General features: G+C 50.4%; 4 protein-coding genes across 4 annotated transcripts; 1 reads left to right on the top strand and 3 right to left on the bottom strand.

Annotated features, from left to right (window-relative positions):
• Positions 1–3,409: 3,409 nt before the first annotated feature.
• Positions 3,410–4,254, bottom strand: LOC100908269 (palmitoyltransferase ZDHHC3). Its single transcript, XM_003742604.2, has one exon. The coding sequence runs from the start codon at positions 4,241–4,243 to the stop codon at positions 3,410–3,412; it is 834 nt and encodes a 277-aa protein (XP_003742652.1). The 5' UTR covers positions 4,244–4,254.
• A 1,693-nt stretch (positions 4,255–5,947) lies between these two features.
• Abcd3 (ATP binding cassette subfamily D member Pmp70) lies at positions 5,948–8,278 on the top strand. The gene has a single exon (XM_003742556.2). The coding sequence runs from the start codon at positions 6,122–6,124 to the stop codon at positions 8,105–8,107; it is 1,986 nt and encodes a 661-aa protein (XP_003742604.1). The 5' UTR covers positions 5,948–6,121; the 3' UTR covers positions 8,108–8,278.
• Positions 8,279–9,339: 1,061 nt separating this feature from the next.
• Positions 9,340–11,138, bottom strand: LOC100900924 (uncharacterized). The gene is made up of 5 exons (XM_018639238.2): positions 11,060–11,138; positions 10,747–10,973; positions 10,489–10,645; positions 10,212–10,391; positions 9,340–9,877 (listed from the first exon to the last, which is right to left on the bottom strand). Exons 1-5 carry the CDS (start codon positions 11,118–11,120, stop codon positions 9,738–9,740), a joined length of 765 nt encoding a protein of 254 aa, XP_018494754.1. The 5' UTR covers positions 11,121–11,138; the 3' UTR covers positions 9,340–9,737.
• A 1,004-nt stretch (positions 11,139–12,142) lies between these two features.
• yem (yemanuclein) lies at positions 12,143–19,572 on the bottom strand. The gene is made up of 15 exons (XM_029111246.1): positions 19,375–19,572; positions 17,434–17,573; positions 17,101–17,315; positions 16,673–16,995; positions 16,262–16,544; positions 15,992–16,175; positions 15,489–15,750; positions 15,109–15,393; positions 14,251–14,383; positions 13,828–14,138; positions 13,378–13,720; positions 12,860–13,211; positions 12,620–12,782; positions 12,378–12,505; positions 12,143–12,224 (listed from the first exon to the last, which is right to left on the bottom strand). Exons 1-15 carry the CDS (start codon positions 19,570–19,572, stop codon positions 12,143–12,145), a joined length of 3,402 nt encoding a protein of 1,133 aa, XP_028967079.1.
• Between the last annotated feature and the right edge of the window lie 55 nt (positions 19,573–19,627).

Below are 19,627 nucleotides of genomic sequence, written 5' to 3'. Positions count from 1 at the left end.
ACGGACGAGTCCCTCCACGGGAGACGCTCCTTCGGAAGGCATCCCCAGAGAACTTATGGCTAACAACACCTTCATCGGTAGTCCTATCGATTCTCGCGAAGATGCTTGACCTCCCACATGAGTGGCGGTGTGGGCTCGATCATACACGGAGATGAATTTTCTTATCGCCGCGATTATCTCTCTCGAATCTCTCTCTCAATCTGAAGCTCCCCGTGGGGCGTCATGTTTCAAGGCAGCGATTTTCTAACATCTGCGGCTGCTCCAGCTCGCAGTCTCCACTCACAGACTGCCCACAGATACCACGCCGACACATGGTGCATTGGGTCCATCTTGAAGTTGGGTAACTTCTGCAGATCCTGAAGTACAGACTTTGATCAAGATTGCTGTCAAGGGCTCATTTTCGTGGCGAGAGAGGATCTTTCCGGCGAACACCGCTCTATGAGGGTGCGAATTCGCTAGGGACTTATGGACCGGATTCTTGCCCCCGTAGAACGCAAAAGGGAAATTCCCATCGATATCTCCTCTCGGTCGTCCTCGAGGGCTTCCTCCCAGGAACTTCTAGATCTTCTCCAAGGACTCCGATGCTTATGATTCGGAAGTTCGACTTCTTCGGAGCCACTCGACGCTTTACTGCGAATGCAGAATCGTGCGCGTAGCAGGCTATCCTCCATCAATTTTGCGCGCTAGACATCGAATCGAGATGGGTCTACGTTTTGCGAGCTCGAGTTCCCGTCAGTCACGACGGAATACCATGCCCCGGAGAATTCAGCATCAAGGTCCTTCAGATCATGAGAGAATGGAAATCTCACCCGCATGTCTGAGAGTTAGTTTGGTTCGGCCGTAGCCCCTGGTATGGTGGCTCCTGAATGAGAGGATCGCCTCTTTCACTGACTTGAACCTACGAAGAACCCTCCGCGTTCGGGAGCGAAATGGACGTCCAGCCGAGCTGCTAGCCTAGAAGGGGATGATTTTTTCCTTTTGGCGGACCGCATTGCTACACAGAATACATCGTGAGCATAGAGGTCCGATCGTTCCTGAGAGTTTGAATGTGTCGAGAGTCGAGAGATGCCATTCTCGAACTCAGAGCTGGAGGGAAGTTTTCCCGGGAACGATCACGGAGAACACGCGCGTAGTGTTTGGAGGAAAAGACGTGGTTTACCTCCTCTCCAGCGTGGAAACCGTTGCGCAGCCTAATGCGACTTTCGGAAGTTTCAAGACGACTCCGAAATATCAGAGCGGAACGGTCACCGACGTCTTGAGAAAAGTCAGTTTGCTATCAGATACATCCTTGGAGCCAAACATTCCCTGGACGGCGAGTCACAGCATCCCGGTGCTCAGCATCATCATTGATCTGATTTGCTTTTCGCTGCTACAGGTCTTCGATTCGACAATTTCACAACTAACTTGCACGTTCTATCGGTCGTCTGCAGATGATTGCTCTCACTCGCACGATGTAGGAAACTTGACCGGCAAAACTTCCTAAGCGGAGAAGCACAATGTAGAGTATGTAGAGTATGGCATGAATCTCCGATTCGTGGGCGAGTGATTCTCGAATATTCGATTTCCGTGGAGTTCGGGAGAGGGCTCTTCCATTTGACGGGCACTCATTCGGGGCTATGAACAATCATCGAGCATGCCCTCCTATAAGAGGAAATACGGACGTCATCCGTGATTGCGGTTAGTGATGCCGCTCATACGATTTCATCGCAGAATCTTCTTCGACCTCAGCAGGAGCAAGACTCCGATGGTAGCTCTTCTCCTCAGACAGAGCACGTGCAGGGTCCCTCTGCATGTTCCGGGTCGGTCCCGATCCTCTGCCGATAATGATCGATCTCATTCTCACACGAAATAATCAACAGCTCCCGACGGCTAGAAGGAGACCTCAATCGCCAGTTCAAGGCTCTTATTGGTCATCTGGGCGATATTCTCTTTCCTCCAGGGGAACTCGGTCTAGGGATTTGTTCCGGCCTCTATGAACATACGCCCTGGAGAATGCTCTGCTGAGCGGGAAGTATACCGGGGGCTCCATTCGAGCCAACTCTACATCGCCAATGATTGACGTGAGGCATTCCTGTAATATTGACGTAAGGGAAGAATTCGACTTACCCGGCTGATGAATTTTCTCTCCGGTAGGAGCGAAAACAGGAACACGGCTGTGCGAGTTGTATTCTAGTTTGGAACTCGTCCCATGGCTCCTCAGATTATCCCCAGTTACGGACTCATTGCCTCGGAGATCGGTCTCTTGAGCATCGCCAGTGTGTTGAACATCGAGGATTGAGTGACGCCGCCGTCATCTTCACCATCAGCTCGTCGGTTTTGTTTCTTCCGAGGGAATGATCTCCCAAACCGGAACTCGACGCCGTGTAAGCGTGGCTACAGGACCCCAGCATGGAGCCTGGTGATGGGAGTTTTGGGTATTTCGGAATATCAGGATTATGACTCCAAAACTGACGGCATACAGCGCTCCTCTGCTGCGCTCATCCTCTTCGAATGACAAATCCTACCGAGCGAGTGAGAACTCATCCCTCATGATCTGATACGCTCGTCCGACGAAAGGAGCGTTCTACTTTTTGAGACTTCAAACTGGAACTCATCGGCGACTCAATGCTTTCTGTGGTGATCCTATCAAGAATCAAGAAACCATCATCCATCGAACCGCAAAGAGATCGATCGTATAGAAACGGTCGGACCGTAGGGAACAGGGCTATTCCATCTCACCGGGAAGCCGACCCTCCGGGGCGGGATACTTGTAAGTAAAATCGTCATTCAGGGCAATGCTCCGTAAACAGGGAGAGAGGGTCATGGCACGACGCACTGAGAACGGACATGATACCTCGGGCCATCCCGGAGCAGTCATGACTGGAATCCGCAATGACGGATCCAGTGGTAGTCGGAGAGAATATACTCCTCCCGCGTCACAAGTCACATCGGTTTATTCCATCAACATTATGGAAAAAGACGAAGAACTCGACATCGATTCAGTTTCTCTCAGAAAATACATCCCTCGCCTATCGCATCAGAGCCTCTCGGCTCGGTATATTGCAAATGATTTCTGAACTCGTCTAGCCGAGCAATGAGCTGGACGAATAGATGGACAACATTTATCTGAAATTCATCATCACAGGGTTATCTGTCCTGGCAAGTCACCTCAGAATATATTATCGAAAAGTTTCCGTGGATCGTCATATCCCTCGTGGAGCACACAGCAGACAGCACACCGTACGCTTTTTATGGAGGACAATTTTTTCCTGAGAATTATTCCAACTTGCTTCTGATCCGATTAATTTACAAGTTATAAGTCGCAGCGAGATGCATACGAACATGGAAGGAGAGCGCACCCGTTTGAATTATCATAGAGATAAACGACCCGTCCGATAATTGCATCAATATATGGAGTCGAGATCCCAACTCAGACGGCATACGTGCAACGTGAAGGGGCCACTTCATGCAGTTTTACAGTTGTGAAAGGCGAGAACCATGTTAATGAAAAACGACCGAAAACAGCTCTCAAGCTTGCCCGAGCCGATTGTCGTCGCCAGCGGACGGCTTCCTTCTTCAACTGCTCTATACCCGTCTCGTCTTTTATAATCGCTTGAATTTGAGTGAAGAACATGACCATTGTGAAGATCGAGAAGAGCAAAGCCTCGAATATCAGAAGAATCAACAGAACCATGATCGAAGCTGGTGCGGCTTGTTGAGAACAGAGACGAAATTCTTCGTTGATGCAACCCACTAGATGTTTCACAGCGAGAAACAAGGAATGGCTCGACACTAGAGCAATGTACATTGTGAACAATACAAAAAATTTTTGGTTATTCTCCCCGATGCAATTGTTGACCCAGGGGCAATGATGGTCCATTTTACGGATGCAGCGATTGCAAACCGAACAATGATGAGCTCGCTCCGGTTTGATGCAGCAACATTTCGGACACTTGTAGACGACTTGATTCTCACGGAGCCCTAAACTGTCCACGGCCTCCTTGGTCGCGGTTCCTTGTGGCACCACCCCGGGATCGGTGACCATCGTGCGGATGTGCGACGTACACGCCAAGAAGCAGAGAGTTTCGAACACGATCAAGTTGACAGCGCCGAAAAACGTGTCGAAAACTGGTGCCAGGATGATTATCAGAACGACAGCTTGAGCGAACATTATCAGCAACCAAGTCATCACGGCACACATGATGCCGCAAATATCCCGGACGAACCATATCTGACCGAATCGTGGGTGATTAATGTAGGCCATTCCCCCCAGAGACGAAGAATTCCGGGGGTTGTTTCGGCTCCGGCAATCCAGTTTGCCGTTTTTCGAACTTCACATTCCTCCAATGGTGTATTTTCCCAAGCTGACGTTTCGGATATCTTCCTGTCTCCAGCGAATTCTTTTCCAGGATGACCACTTTTTAGAGGATCGGTGAATTTGCAGAAATGGCAAGCGGTGGGCAGTTCACCAGGATTTGTTGACACCAGGTTTCTGCAGTCGCCGCCGTCGCTGGTGTGTCGCACTACTACTTCGAAAACATCAACAAGAAGAACCGGACTCAGCTGTTGGAACTGTAGTCACGGGGAAAAGTTCCGGGTCCCGATTCAAGACTGACTCGCTAAGGAAGGGGACACATGCATTGATAGGAGCAGTCAATGTTGTTCCATTGGGTACATTTCGAGGTACGGGGACGATCGCCCCAGGAGGAGGAGAAGGCCAACGCCGGGAGAAAAATAATGATGATGCTGATGATGATTTGTACTGAAGATCGTGACCACCTCGGGCGGTATGCACCGACCTCACCGGAATCCAATTTTCGAGCACTAGTGCCTTGCATCCACGACTCCTCAGCGAGCTCCTCAGGATCAAAGTCAAGGTGGGCTCGTTTCAATCGAGCTGGGGAAAATTCGCAGGCCCCTGAGCCGACGAAATTTCGGCTGTTCTCTGAGAGCTCTGATTTCTCCCCGGAAGTGCAACGCCTTGGAAGCGGGAACCTATGTACGTGAGGGGGATCCATGATACTAAGGACAGATACTTGAGACAGCAGAGAACGAGTCCAGTATGCGTGGCCGAAGGAAAGCAATCGCGCATTGCACGAAATCAGGTTGGCGCTTTCGGCCGAATGTCCGCCTGGGGCTCTTTTGAGGGAACAGCGTGAGCTGAAATGATTCGCAGTTTCAACATGCATAGGGCTCTCGATCCTGAAATTCCGGATGCATTTTCCGGATCTGCGGTAGAGCACGGTAGTGGGCAAGAGGGAGCGGTATCTCGAGCCCTGGAACTCCGAGGTGTCGCGGAGGTCTGGAGAACGTGGAAACGAAGAGGCGGACGGACGTTCTGGAAAACGAACCGAATGCACCAGCTCAGATTCCATGATGAATTAGGGGAACGCGCGGATCGGCAGTCGAAGGGAGCCGGTCGACTGACCAACCCCCGCGATTAGATGTGGATGGGATGCCTCCACTCTTCTCCTCCTCTTGCGCCCACCGGCTGCCTCCGGCGCGTACGTATCGTCTGCTTTTCGCCCACTCGGAGGTCTATAGCATCAGCTGACGCCGGGTCGAAGTTCGGTGAACAGCACTTCGAGTCTACGTTCCCATGAAATCCGATATTGTTCCGGTTTGGAGCGAATGTAGCCAAGCCTCGAAGTCTCTCGGAGCGCCAAAACACCGTCCTCGAAGAAGTACCAGCATACGCCAGCGGACAGCTTCGTGAATCACCGAATCAACACACACGACATTGAACGATCTCTCAGCCGAGAGATCGCGGTTCCATCTCTCATGCATTAGAGATGGAACAGGGATTTACTCCATAACGCCATTGAGCATTTCTGCTCTCCTCCTGACGTCCAGGTTGATACGGGCGCCACCGGCATTGTGGTGTGATTCGGAACTCCCTTTCCACGCATTTACACCGATAGCGTCTCGCCGGTCGGAAGGAGCGCGTCGCTCCGCCGAAAGAGAAGGAGACGACGACGTCGTCGTCGGCGGTTTCTTGCGCCTGCTTCAGCCGGGAGAGAAGACGACTTTGGATGAAGCTGTTGTGTCTAGCGAGAACTGGTGTAGTTTGTCTTCGCTGAAGTTTTCCTCCTTCACAACACTCTTTGGTGCTCATACTTCACTTTTTCGTGAGTCTAACAACATGGCACCTACACTGAGCAAGCAGCTGTTGCAGAATCTTTCGGGTTTGGAGAAACCAGCCGCAGTGGCAGCGATTGCGACAGGCATCTACATTTACTCCTACTCGAGGTTTTTGCGGAAGCAAAAAGCATCCCAAGACCGCGACGTCGTCGAGGTGGTGTTTGACAAGAAGGAAACCAAAAAGCAGAAAGCCTACGTAGATGGACGTTTCCTCAAGCAGCTCGGTGAGCTATTCCGAATTGTGTGTCCTGGAATACTGTCCGCCGAGTTCGGGTACATGGCGATGGTCGCCCTGACGTTGGTTGGACGGACATCGTGTGACATTTGGATGATAAACAACGGAACTGTGATCGAGAGAGCAATCATCTCCAGGAACTTCACTTTGTTTAGACAAAAGTTATTCGAGTTTATCCTCGCGATGCCGACGCTATCCCTCATAAACAACCTCATGAAATACGGACTCAACGAAATCAACCTTCGTTTCCGAACTCGTCTTTCGCATCATCTCTATAAACAATATCTCGGTGGAACGACTTACTACAAAATGTGCAATCTCGATAACCGCATTTCGAATCCGGATCACTTGCTCACAAAGGACGTCGAGAAGTTCTGCTCGTCTTTGACAGACCTCTACTCGAACCTCAGCAAACCGGTGCTAGACATCGCTCTCTATGTGCGCTGGCTATCGGTCTCCATCGGGGCCGAAGCTCCAGGATTCATGCTGCTCTACCTGTTGTTCGCTGGGTTCCTGCTGACGAATATGCGACGTCCCGTGGGCAAGCTCACAATGGACGAGCAGAAACTCGAAGGAGAACTGCATTACGTCCATTCGAGGCTTATCACGAATTCCGAGGAAATCGCTTTCTATAGCGGGAACAAAAAAGAGAAGAAAACCATCGATTCCACGTTCCATCGGCTGACGAATCATCTCCGTACGTTCCTCGAGTACCGTTTCACACTCGGAATGGTTGACGACATCGTCGCAAAATACCTGGCCACGGTCGTGGGCTATCTCCTGATATCTCGACCGTTCCTAGGGAACAAGCACATCAAACTGAACCACAATATGCGATTGGAGGAATATTATAAGAGCGGTCGCATGCTTGTCAAGCTCGCTGAAGCCATCGGACGGGTAGTTTTGGCTGGACGCGAAATGACACGACTCGCTGGGTACACGGCTCGCGTATCCGAACTGAACAAAGTTCTCAAGGATGTCACCAGAGGACAATACGTCCGCGGAATGGTCAGGGACGAGCGAGAGCAGTCTGCGAAGAGACTCGAGCTCATTCCCGGCAAGGGGCGGATCATCACCCAAGACAACATAATCAGATTTACGATGGTTCCGCTCGTGACCCCGAACGGGGATCTACTTATCGAGAACTTGTCGTTCGAAGTCAAGGCGGGAAGGAATGTCTTGGTCTGCGGTCCGAACGGATGCGGCAAGAGCTCCTTATTCCGGATTTTAGGGGAATTGTGGCCGATATTCGGTGGTGCCGTTGTGAAACCATCCAAGGATAAGTTATTCTATGTGCCCCAAAAACCATACATGACCCTGGGAACGTTGCGAGACCAAGTGATTTATCCCGACAGCAAAGAGGATATGGAAAAGAAAGGTTTTACCGACGACATGTTAGGGAAACTCTTGGATGAGGTGCAATTGAGATACTTGCTGGAACGCGAGGGAGGCTGGGATTCGGTACAGGATTGGCTGGATATTTTGTCTGGCGGCGAAAAGCAGCGGATCGCGATGGCTAGACTCTTCTATAAGAAACCCCAATTCGCCATCTTGGACGAATGTACCAGCGCCGTTTCGGTCGATGTCGAAGGTGCGATGTACAGCTACTGCAGAGCAGTTGGAATCACGCTGTTCACGGTTTCGCACCGTAAGTCTCTTTGGAAGTACCATGACTATTGCCTGAAGATGGATGGCCGTGGAGGATACCAGTTCGACGAAATCACCCCCAACACTGCGGAGTTCGGATCTTGAGCGCACCTTTCAGAGCATTCTCCAATTTTATGACTGGGTACTTAAGGACGGCCTGGAGGTGACGGGAGTGGGGCTCAAGGCATCGTCTTTCATGATCGGCGACCGACGATCACAAAAGTGAACAAACATGTATCTCATACCCTGTATTAATATAAAACCGAGCCGTTTCTCTTCGGATGCATATGCTAATCATTCATCAAGAACAGGTCGCTTCGCAGAGTCAAGGAACTTCTAAATAAGGCCTGATCCTGAAAGTTTCACTGCACGCTTCAACACAAAGCCAACCCGCCGCTGGAGTCAGCGGGTCAGGGAAGAAGACGGCAGGGTCAGCAGAGGAATTCTGACTAACGAAATTATCCTTCCTCATGGTTAGCTGAATGAGAAGAAGCTCGCAGCTATTAGTAAGCTGCCACTGAAAATATCACGGGAGAAGTCTATGTTGAGAAGACATCAATTGAACATTCCGGCGTACAATGCTTTCGAACAAGTGAAAAACCGAGGCGCTCGATCTCATCCGCGGCGAAGGTTTGCCGAGTATCCTGCACCCCTAACTTTGAAACCTCGATCAGAGGTAAGAAAGCGTCGAATCGAGAATGACAGAATCAGTCAGTCCGATCGAAAATGCAGCCGAGGTGTTCTCCGTGTCAGAGTAACGCTCATCACCAGATTCACGCTCGGAGATCTCCAAATTCATCTTCCGAGGAGGCTCCGCGTGGAGCTCGATTGGGATCTTCCGGCGTGTAATCGCGTCGAGTACCGGAGTGAGATTCGCCGGAATATTGATGGAACTCTCACCTGGATATAAGTCTGTTGGGAGAGAGCCTCTGGAGAGTTTAGGAGTCAGCGCGATTCAGATACTTGGACGGTCATCAAATTCAAAAGTGTCCAGATGACTTCTCAACGTTCGTGGAATCGCATTTCCCCGAACCAACACCACACACAGAGAAACTGAAGCCGGTTGTTGAGAAGGAGGAAAAACTCGAAAACGATTACCCTTCCACGACCACGGGATTTGTATATTTTTCTTCAGACACTGAACTTCGATCAATACGCTCACCATTATCTCAATTAGAACCAATGAACGGCTATTCCCTCCTCATTGATTGTCCGGGTCGATCGGAGTTGCCGGCCGATCGGCACGTTTTCCTCGACAGTTAGAACGTTGGCGCTAAACGGTCGTAAGGCCGAGCCCTGTTCATGACGTTTGCGATGGCAAGAAGAAGGAACATGAACCGTCGTAGCATCCAATTAGCTCCGCCAACAATGAAATTCGGAGGCGATGACGCTGTTTTCCTGACCTCGGTGTGAAGCAGATATTGATGGAGATGACTAACTTCCCGTACTCCACCGGCGACTCTTTCTCAATTTCGTTCAATAACGATGACAGCGAGTTGAGCTGGAAGCGCATGGCGACCGATGCTCGCTTTATCTCGGTTCAATGTCAACCCAACTTCCTGCTAGAATGGAGTCCCATTTCGCTCCCAGACACACGGGGCCAGGGGATTCGCGGCTGAGCATACGAAGACAACAAAGGTGGATTATTGCGATCAGGCGCAGTAGTTCTTTACATTTCCAGGAGCCGCAACACAGGGTCGGAATAAATATATCGAGAGTCGCCCTCCGAGAATCACTACTGATAGTCGCAGATATGGTAGTCGTGTTTCGTGACGGCTCGTTTCTTCCGACAGAAAGCTACGAGGAGGATTATGATGAAGATGACGAAGAACAGGAGCGAGATGATACCAAGGACGCCATAGATGCTGAAGCTTACTGAAAGTTATCACACGATTGACTTAGCCTCGAATCTTCGACCCTTATTCGATAGCAATTTTCGACACTCGATCCCTCCCTGTGAGAGAAACTCGGTCGAACCCCGTTACAACAAAACCCAGTCAGCACAACACGGATACAACTCAGTATGACGAACTCTTTCCGGGAGCGTTTCCCGCCGGAGCTCCTTAGCGGCGCAGCTGAATGACTGTAATTCTGATTGTGACGAAATTCCATGACGGAGGCCGAAATTCGCCGTCCGCGGAAGGTTCGTTGTAATGAGGTTCTACCGCCTGGGGCTCTTCGGAGAATATGACTAGGGCGGGAGACTCACGACAAACTCTTTCGTCTTCGCCGTCGCTGCAGTCTTCGATGCCGTCGCACCAAAGTTCTTGACTGATGCACATTTGATCCTGCTTGCAATAGAATTCCTGATTTTCCGGACAGATTGTGATTTCGTTCTTAGAAACTGTCGGTGGAGCCTTCAGAAAATCCAGCGGCTTATCGTAGATCCCTGATTCATGAACAAAGGGGCACTTGAGTTCCCCGCATTTATATGCCACGACTTCTGTGCCTAGTTCCGGGATACAAGCGTATGGTGCGGGACTTACGTCGGGCTGCGAATACACGGACTTTGATTCGGTATCGGTGATCGAAGAAACTTCCCCGATGATACTTAATTGACGTGTGATTCTCTTGAGGAGAAAAAGTTATCCTTTCATCGTCGCGGAGTTGTTCATACCGACCGCAAATCCGTCGGTTGTTGATCTGAGGAACAATCCCGAGTAGGATACAGCGGTCGTTATCGATTGTCACATCTGCCGTCTAAGGAATCACAGAAGTTCCTAACAAGGGACGGTCATACTCACGGTGAGGTGCTCAGTTGTACAGGGTATGCTTCCGAAATTGAAATCCGCGATGCGCACCACCAACATATTCGCGTCACCAGTCATGTTGAAGGGAAAATGAAAAGCTACGCTGCGCTGGTACTCGTAAAGAACACGCCACGCAGTCTGGGTGAGGTATATCGTGGCATAATTGTTCACGTCTATGCAGTGTGTTATCGAATCGGGGGGTCCATGGTTCTCTAGATAATCTTGAAGAAAATCCCGAGGGAATCAATGACGGAAGTGAATACCGAATGGTAGCTCCAGCGCGGATTAAAATGACCGGCAAACTTACATATGTGTTCCTTAGCCAAGATTGGCGAACTAAGACTGAGAATGAAAAGTTCCAGCAGCATCTCTGACCCAAGCAGCACCAGCCACTGCACTATACGCTGCCGTACGATAGGACAGTTCTTTTTTCGAATGCGTCATGATCGATTCTTTCTCCCGGATCACCTCTCTCTTTCGTAGTATCAATCACATCACTCTAGTGCAGTGAAGAATGAAGAACGGAGACCGTGACGGAGCGTGACACTGACTCCTCCGCTGATGACACATCTCAGGAGCCAATTGATACAACTTGGCGAGACAAGTAAAAAATGGAAAAAAACGAATACCATTGGAGTAGATGCCTTCTCGTCACTTTCGTCACCGCCGTCAGCAACGACCTAGCACGGAATCATGGCGAAAAAACGCCGCAGCCATCCCGGCCCTCAATCGTTCGTCCCCGGAGTGAGGAATGCGTCATTCATGGGTTCACTAATGCCCCTGAGCACCATGGAGCGAGACCTTTGATTTTTTCCAACCTCTCCCTTCTTGTTTCTTTTTCGTTCTACCCCTTATAAGTCGATGGAGCTCGACACGCTGCGGAAAACCCGCTACCCGCTCGTATCTTCCGACTCGGAAGGTTTGACGAGCTCAACGAAGAACGTGTCGGGAGCGTACGGAAGGGCTCTCAAGAAAGGAATCCGCTCAGATTTTTGCATTCTCACGAAACAGCTTTATAATAATTTACATGCTCCGTATCTCGGAATTAATCGATCGATACCGAGAACTCAATGATCGGGAGGACTCTCCCGCTTCAATAAGATCGTCTCACGATAGTGTTTACAACTCGTAGCGGACAATTTCCTTTATCGTATCTCACCGGACCCGTTTCTTCGCGACGGGCACGATCACGGTACTCTCGTTTGAGGCCACTGACCGTCCATGCACGCATTCATCTAACTATACATCCAATTACCCGCCATCGGGGTCTGACGATAGAGCTCCGTGGAAACCTCGCTACCACTCATTAAGATCCTCGAGTCTGTGAGAACTCCATATTTACAAAAGTCGTACAGTCCCCCATAGCAGGAGACTCGACGTCCTTATTCGATTAGTGCGCCGGCAGCAGGATCTGTTTGGGGCTCAGGGAGAAAGGAGCCATTCTCTTGTTCACACTGGTGCTGAATAAAAAGCTGTGGATTGTTGTGAAAATCTCTGAAACTCTTTACAGTATCTCCCGGACACAATGCGGGATTTCAAAAAATCACAGCGGTCGAACTCCCGGTCAATGTTGTCTATGAAGATCCTGTTGTTGCTGCTGTTGATGATGTTGCTGCTGTTGTTGCTGCTGCTGTTGTTGCTGTAGCAGAAGCCTCCGAGGATCCTGCTGCTGCTGTTGCTGCTGCTGCTGGTAATATTGTCTCTGCTGATGGGCGGAGTACATTCCCGAGTGCGCTCCCCACGAGTAACGGTTCTGAATGTGAAAGATCATGGGGATTAGATTCGGGCATTACCCCCCACCTGGGATGGGAATGTTGCTCATTTCGAGCAAAGGACCGAGAGTAGAAATCTCAGGACCCCTCCTCACCGAAGTTGAAGTCAGAGGAGTCGAGTGAGCGACCTGTGGCACTTGTGGACTCTGTGGTTGGTACGCCGAAGCAGCCGCTGAAGAGGTATAGTACGAAGGAACTGACGAAGACGATGACATAGGGGAGGGGAAGCCTTTCATACCCTCGAGATTAGCGGTACTCCTGGAAGGTTCAATTCATCTCTCTAGATGTCTCTCTTCATACTCTACAACCTTGGTCTCAGCATCGATTGTACTGACCTTTGATGTTGCTGCTGTTGACTATGCAGATGTTGCAACATTTGTGCATTAGAGACCATTGACGAATGTTGTTGGCTTTGGGTATAAGACATCTTTTGCTCACGACTCTTGGGTTGTTGAGGTTGTTGTTGCAAAGCTTCGTATATGTTGTAGGAAGACGGCATCGTGGCTCGAGGTAGTTGCGTAGTTTTCTTCTGGTGCTGTTGTTGTTGTTGTAGAGGCTGCTGCGACGGTTGCGAATGATTTTGGTTGGACGACCTGTGCGTCGATGTGGGAGACAGCATCGAGTTCGATTGATACGAAGAGGTTGGCTGGTTGTAAGCACTTTGGCTGACTGAATTTACGCTGTTGCCTGGAGAAGCAGAAGTTCAGTTGGGGGTTAATCATTGACTCGTATCATCAATCGAATGAGCACATTCCTTGAGAAGGGATGCTGACTCCTTCGCATGAACCAATTCCCGTCTGATAACGTGACTGAAGTATGCGTAGAAAATCCTCGGAATGGAATATATTCTCACCTAGATGCTGTGTGATGATTCGATCAAAAACGTCTGCTGCCAGGAGTGGTTCCTTCTCTCTAGAGTTCTGACTTTGTGAGGTCTGAGATCCGAAATAACTCGCCGCCGAATGCGACGATGTCTGGTGGTAAGCAGAACTCTGGTGAGCTGGTTGCAACTGGGCTGCTTGTGATGACGCGTATTTCTGCTGATACGATGTGGTGGGGGCTATCGAATTCACTGGCGACGAAAACTGGGATGACGAGTGGGTAGTCGCGTTCGATGACGTCTGATGGCTTGAGGACTTGTGCGCGCTCTGGGAGAAGTTCACCACGCTCGTCGTCGGAGTTGCTTTCTGTGCAAACTGGGGGGATAACGGTCTCCATTAGTGGCTATGCCCCCTCGAGGCCAACGGGTCGCTTTGAAATCCATGGTCTACGACATTCACTGAAAAAGTTCTGCGGAAAATACCTCGGCGAAAGCCTGAGCTTGCAGAGCAGAAGCCGTGTAGGGCGGACTTTTTTGCAAGGCGGCCTGGTAATTGGCTTTGAGCAAAGGAGTCGCCGAATGTTTCTTGCTCGCAGACGACGGCGTTGGGGTGGTCACGAAAGAATCGCCGAAGACCGGGGTCTCGACCTGAGGTAGTGAGCTAGGTGTTGAGGCATGGTACTGCTTCGCAGGTGGAGACGTTATCACACTTAGATGCACCGGCGCTTCCGCTGGTTCCTGAGGTGGGGGTGTCGGGACGCGTTCTTCTTTCAGGACGTTCAGCGAACTAGTTTCTGTTGGAATAGAGACCGGATGTGAAGTAGAGTCTGCGGTGGGGGTGGTAGAGGAGAGGGAGAACGAATAGTTTGGAGCCAGTGATCGAAGAAGACTAGACCGAACACTCACCAGAAATGACCGATTGCATCGCCGGTCCTGAGTCCCTGGGTTCTCTGAACGAGCTGATTGGTGTGCACGGCGATTCCTGCTTTGCTTTCTCCTTTATAACGGACGTCGCAGGAGTTGGGGGCGTCTTCTCGATCTGGAAGGAGATGCATGGAACGTAAGTGATCGTCTAGACTGGATGAGTGCGAGACTGTTTCCAAAAGTAGGTCGGAGTGGCATCTGAGAGAGTGATGTCATCGACGCTCGAAGAAGAAGATGACGGAAAACTTGTGATGCGAGAATCCCAGAAATCCAATCAGCGGGTCGCCCTGTCAATGCGATCGCGGGTTTCCGAAAGCAGGCGGTGGAGACGACTCACTCCATTCCTAGTCTTCAACTCACCCAGGATTCAGCACGGCATGAGAATTTCTTTCGAAATTTCCCTCAGAAAAAAAATCCTCGATCATACCCAGACTGTATTAATCGTTAAAGGGGAGCAGACTTCATTTCATATCTTTCGTACATATTGCCAGAAATTGCAGGGAGTTTTCTGCGAGTCATATGATGACTAATCAAATCTTGAAGCAGATTTCTTCGTCGCATCTTAATGGCAGTGGACATCGCAAGGTCCTGAAATCCCCCCTCCGCAGAACAAGGGCGATTCTTTGTTTCTTCATTAATCGGACAAATCTTGTTGCAATCCATCATTGATTAGGGTGGGTGAAATATCAAGCGAGGGTCCGGCCTGCGAATAGATTCATGAGGGATGGACATCGAAAGAAGAGCAGGAATCACTGATCCAACGCTGTCCGCATGAGGAGAACGCTCGGAGCGGTGAGGTTCTTGCTCCCTCCGAGCTAGGTCCAGTGGAACTGTACTCACCGTGAAACTGTCTTTGAACGAGGAGTCCTTCAGCGGAATTTCGACAGAAGACAAAGAATTCAATCTCGGTCTGTACGGGGTGCTCTGCGGTGTGGAAGCTGCCGAGGCCGCCGTTGAAGTCGGCGTCTCATTCAGGTTTGCCGAACTCAGATTCTGCAGCTGGCCAAGTTTCTTCACTTGCGCGGGTGTGCCATCATTGCGAACTCGAGGTAAAAGATTGTCTTCTCGGACCATTCGAAGCAGAATTCGAGAGCTCATCCATCCTCGTGGCCAAAGTTTTACCATCTACCGGGGGAGCAATTGCGAATGTATCCCGTGTCACGACGGAAATCCGGCGGGGAAGTATAACGGTACATTTGCTCGTCAGAAAGATAACTTACGTCTATGTCGAAAAAGTTCTTCACATAATCCTCAGCTGAAGTAGCCCGGAGTTTCGAGACCTCGTACGTCTTCAGTTTCAGCAGAACGACCTCGCGGAACAATTTCCTAAGATTGTCAGTCCATTCAAACACTCTGTGAATTTGAATATCATCCTCGCCCTCGGAGTCTGATATTCCGCAGGGTTTCTGACCAACTTCATCACACTCCCGACGGTATTTATCAACCTGGTCGTACACCATCTGGTTCAGCTCGTTTTTGAACCTGGAATGTAAGATACTTAGATGTGTTCAGAGCAATCGCTCCTGATTCTCTTTTCTGGTTTCGGGGTGGAGCTTCGGTAGAACGGAGAATCAAGCTCCGAACGGCCTCGTATGAGCTATTCCGCAGAAATGGATTCGAGGAATGGAAAGTTCCAGGGAGATTCCACCGGGATATATAGGCGAATAGCATTCCCTCATGACTAGGTGCTCTCCATGCATTGAGCTCCAGCGAATTCACTAACCTGGTCATTGGTTCTTTGACCTTGCTATCCTCTTCATCAAGACGGAGCTTTTTAACCTTCTTTAACAACGTTTCTTTGCTACAGGGTAAATGCGCTGCCAGATAGCAGTACAATTGCGTTCTCTGGGAACAGGGCAGAGACTGACGAGCCATCATATCAATCGATAACAATCGTTCACTGACACCTGAGGACAGAATAGAAGAACTCAGGAATGCTCTGTTGGTCGTTCCACCGTGTGCATGTATCGGAATCAAAGCATGTCGTACTTACCATTAGCCAGGAAGAACTTGCTCTTTCCTAAGCCTTCTTTGGCAACTTTAGTGATGTCCTTCACCATCGCTTCGAGCTCGCTAGGCATCCTGTCGGGCAGCCGCATGCTCCCAGGCTCCGAGTTTTCGAATTTGAGGTCGCTTTTCTCTCGTTCCTTCTCAGCAAGTTTCTGCTTGTCTCGCTCGATTCGTTCCGACTTCTCCTTCTCCTTCCGTTTTCGTTCGTTCTCACGCTCTTCTCTCTCCATTTCCTCTTCCTGAAGTCGCAGGACTTCGGTCTCTTCCTGCAATTTTGCTCCGGCTTGTAAAGAGTCGCCCTGCGCAGTCAAAGCTCCGACTTCCCTCCGGGAATCGATTTAGCCGTGAACGTTTCTCCTGGAGAACACATATAGAGAGATCGCACCGGACCCACCTCTTCAACTTCCTTCTTGTTGAGAGCTCGCGCGTGTCGGACCACGGCTTCGATGGCGTCATCTAGTTGGCGTTCTTGCTTCACGCTTAGCTTTTCTTTCTTTTCAAGCTCCTTCTTATCCACTTCTCTCTGGTCTTTTTCTTCCTCTTCCTCTTCGGAACTGCTCTCGATCTTCCTGACCTTCTTCTTCATCAACTTTCTCCGTTTCTCACCCGAGCCTTGGTCCTTGTCTTTACTGTCGTCGGATTCGATCTTCTTGCGCTTTTTCTTCATTCTGATTTTCTCTGCTTTCGAAGGTTTAGGAGATGGCTCCCTCTCGCTCTCTGGAATTCAGAATCAAGTCCATGATGGAGCTCTCATCCGACGATGAATTCTCATACGAGACACACGAGAATGATCCTGGCAGTAGGGCCTGACTGAGAACAAACCTTCTTCGCTCTCTTCATCAGGCGAGTCCTCGAGAGTGGCTTTCGTCTTGTTCACATCGTTCTGGTGGTATTGCATGTACTGCACGGGCGGTGCATGAACGAACTCGAGATCTCCGGTATTGATGTAGAAGCCGCCATATTTGGTGTTGAGGTCGAGAGGTACCAACTCATCGTAGGCTTCCCTGTTATCGATAAAGGAATCGTCCTCATCGTACCTGGAATTTCGCAAAGGTCAATCCAGTGGAGTTCCAGAAGCAGTCGGAAGAGCCTATGGCTCAACTCCCTTTTCCTTATATATTCCAGCAGAGCTGGGAGACGAATCATTGCACTGACCCTTGACCCTTGTCGACGTCATCGTCCCAGGCCACTTTCCCAGATCCGTACTTCTCTTCCATTTGCTTGGCGATAGCCGCCACATCATCGTCGGAATCAAAAGGATCGTCCGTTTCCTGGGTCACCTCCGTCTTTCCCCTCTGAAAGAAACGAGAGCACGGATGCAGGCTATTTTATGCATTCTCTGGAATTCCCTGGAAGTTTTTCTGTCCTGTATACAGAAGCCGAAGGGATAGTTGAGTTCGCTTTTCGTTCTGGATTTGAAGAATACGGAGGATCGCCGCTTCTCGTGGAATACGGAGAGGCAGACTAAGATTTCGACCGCTTGATTAATGATTATCCTCGCCAAGAACACGTGCGCATCGATGGAGTGTGTGATAGGGTATTGCGTAGAGTCCGTCCGATCAGATTCGATCGAGTGAGTCACGTGAGCGGAGCTTCTCGCTCACCAGAAACAAAACAAGCTTCCCGACGTCGAATGCAGAAAGAACTTGGACGAGACTTGGAAGGGATCCGTCATGCGGGTCCTACTTTATTCGAGAGGAGCAGCAACAACTTTCTCAACGCTTGGGCAATGGACCGTTTCGCAAATCTTGAAATACACAAGCCTCGGAATCGTGGAAAAGAAAATTGAATGCCTGATGCCGCGGCGGATTAATTATCGAAGACTCGAGCTATCGCGATGAGTTTCACCGAGCCGAGAGGGCCTCGGTGGCGGCAGTTTCTTCACTGGGGGCCGCAGTCGAGCCGAAGGGCAAGTCGTCCGGAACGCAAACCCCGGCTGAGCATTTTCCAATCAAGGAATGCCGGCTCCCGTAAACAGCCACGGATTTGCTCTCTCTAGCGGAGATCCTGCACTTGGCTCCGTCAACGACGCTGCTCTTGAGCACGCGAACATCACTCCGGATCTCCACTTGACCCAAATAACCGACGATTTGGCAGGCGATTTTACAATCGTCGTCCGAGACACTGGTCACGGCGGACGGGTTCGCAATCGGGGTCTCGTAGTCTTCACAGCGCGAGGCGCTCCTCGATTCTTTCGAGGGCAGTGATATCCTGAGGTTCGAAATTTCTATACCGCCTTCCTTAACGCTCCGCCCGCTATAGGGGACGTGTTGACGGAGATCTTTCTGGAACGGGGTATCTCGGTATTCGGCCATATCTATCGGGATGCAGTCGCAGCGGTCGTTGCATCGGCCCAAGCTGTACGTGACGTTGAAACCGGTGAGACGGGATTCGACCGCGATACGACAGTAGCGTCCCTTCGAACGACACGCAGCCACGGCTTTGCGTGGTCTCTGATCCGAAACTTGGACTTTGCCAAAAGTTCCATCCATCTGACAGATTAAAGCACATCCCACGTCTCCGGATAGCTCGAGTTCACGCTCGTAGTATTCACATCTGTGCTGATTCCTCGAGTTCTGCTCGGGCACCGATATCTCGATTCGGCCTTCGAGGCCCACACACTTTATGAGGAGAATCGCTGTTAGTACGATCCACATTGCAAATGATGCTTCGAATGCACTGTCGGAGGCATCCTTGAAGCGCCTCCACCGAGGGCGCACGCATGTTCAGTCAGCCTTTTCCAACTTTGTGACCAATGCCAACAACTTTCATCCTTTCAATGCAGCTCGCTTACGTTGAAACTCAAGCAGAGACAGAATTTATGTGTTTTTCGAGGAGAGACCCGCAAGCCCCTACTCGAGTGACGGCGATTCCGCGTCCCCGCGGCCGACAGGCGTCGTCCATCCGGGAATCGTCGTCGTCTTCCTCATGAAGCTCTATCGTCGAGCACCTCCCTATCGAGAGACCAGCGATTTTTTTCGGCATCGTTCCCGAAGAATTCGATGCTCCAACGAAGCGTCTGATTCAGAGTCAAACGGAGGCAGAGCGAAGGGATCATCCGCTGGTTTCAGAATTCGTAATCTTTAAACAGCTCACCTTGAAATTCCGCACGAGCTCGATGTAGTTGAATTCGTGGCACTCGCCGTCTGCGGGATTGCCCAGGTCGAGGTTGAAGCGCATTGTGAGTTTTTTCTTCTTCTTGTTCCCCGGCTTCGCTGTCCCTGGAGGGTCTCCCATCCCAAACCTATCGGTATGAGAGGCCGGTGTCAGCGAAACCCTTCGAAGCTCCGACATAGCTGAAGCCTTCTTCACTCGGGGCTCATCACGCTACTGTCGGCGGAATCAATGA

This window comes from Galendromus occidentalis, unplaced genomic scaffold (assembly GCF_000255335.2).
Source record: "Galendromus occidentalis unplaced genomic scaffold, Mocc_1.1 scf7180000077427, whole genome shotgun sequence".
Classification (NCBI taxonomy): domain Eukaryota; kingdom Metazoa; phylum Arthropoda; class Arachnida; order Mesostigmata; family Phytoseiidae; genus Galendromus; species Galendromus occidentalis.
Note: the sequence above shows the minus strand (reverse complement) of the source record. Positions and strands in the feature narration are given on the sequence as shown.

Bases quoted from the DNA above. Each gene is read 5' to 3' on its own strand.
- LOC100908269 (XM_003742604.2), bottom strand. From the start codon at position 4,243: ATGGCCTACATTAATCACCCACGATTCGGTCAGATATGGTTCGTCCGG.
- LOC100900924 (XM_018639238.2), bottom strand. From the start codon at position 11,120: ATGCTGCTGGAACTTTTCATTCTCAGTCTTAGTTCGCCAATCTTGGCT. The intron at 10,646-10,746 runs GTGAGTATGACC...ATTGTTCCTCAG, and splicing joins GTACAACTGAGCACCTCACC to ATCAACAACCGACGGATTTG. The intron at 9,878-10,211 runs GTGAGTCTCCCG...GATAACTTTCAG, and splicing joins CGAAGACGAAAGAGTTTGTC to TAAGCTTCAGCATCTATGGC.
- yem (XM_029111246.1), bottom strand. From the start codon at position 19,572: ATGTCGGAGCTTCGAAGGGTTTCGCTGACACCGGCCTCTCATACCGAT. The intron at 16,996-17,100 runs GTTTGTTCTCAG...TCTGAATTCCAG, and splicing joins TGATGAAGAGAGCGAAGAAG to AGAGCGAGAGGGAGCCATCT. The intron at 16,545-16,672 runs GTGGGTCCGGTG...GCAAAATTGCAG, and splicing joins ACAAGAAGGAAGTTGAAGAG to GAAGAGACCGAAGTCCTGCG.
- Abcd3 (XM_003742556.2), top strand. From the start codon at position 6,122: ATGGCACCTACACTGAGCAAGCAGCTGTTGCAGAATCTTTCGGGTTTG.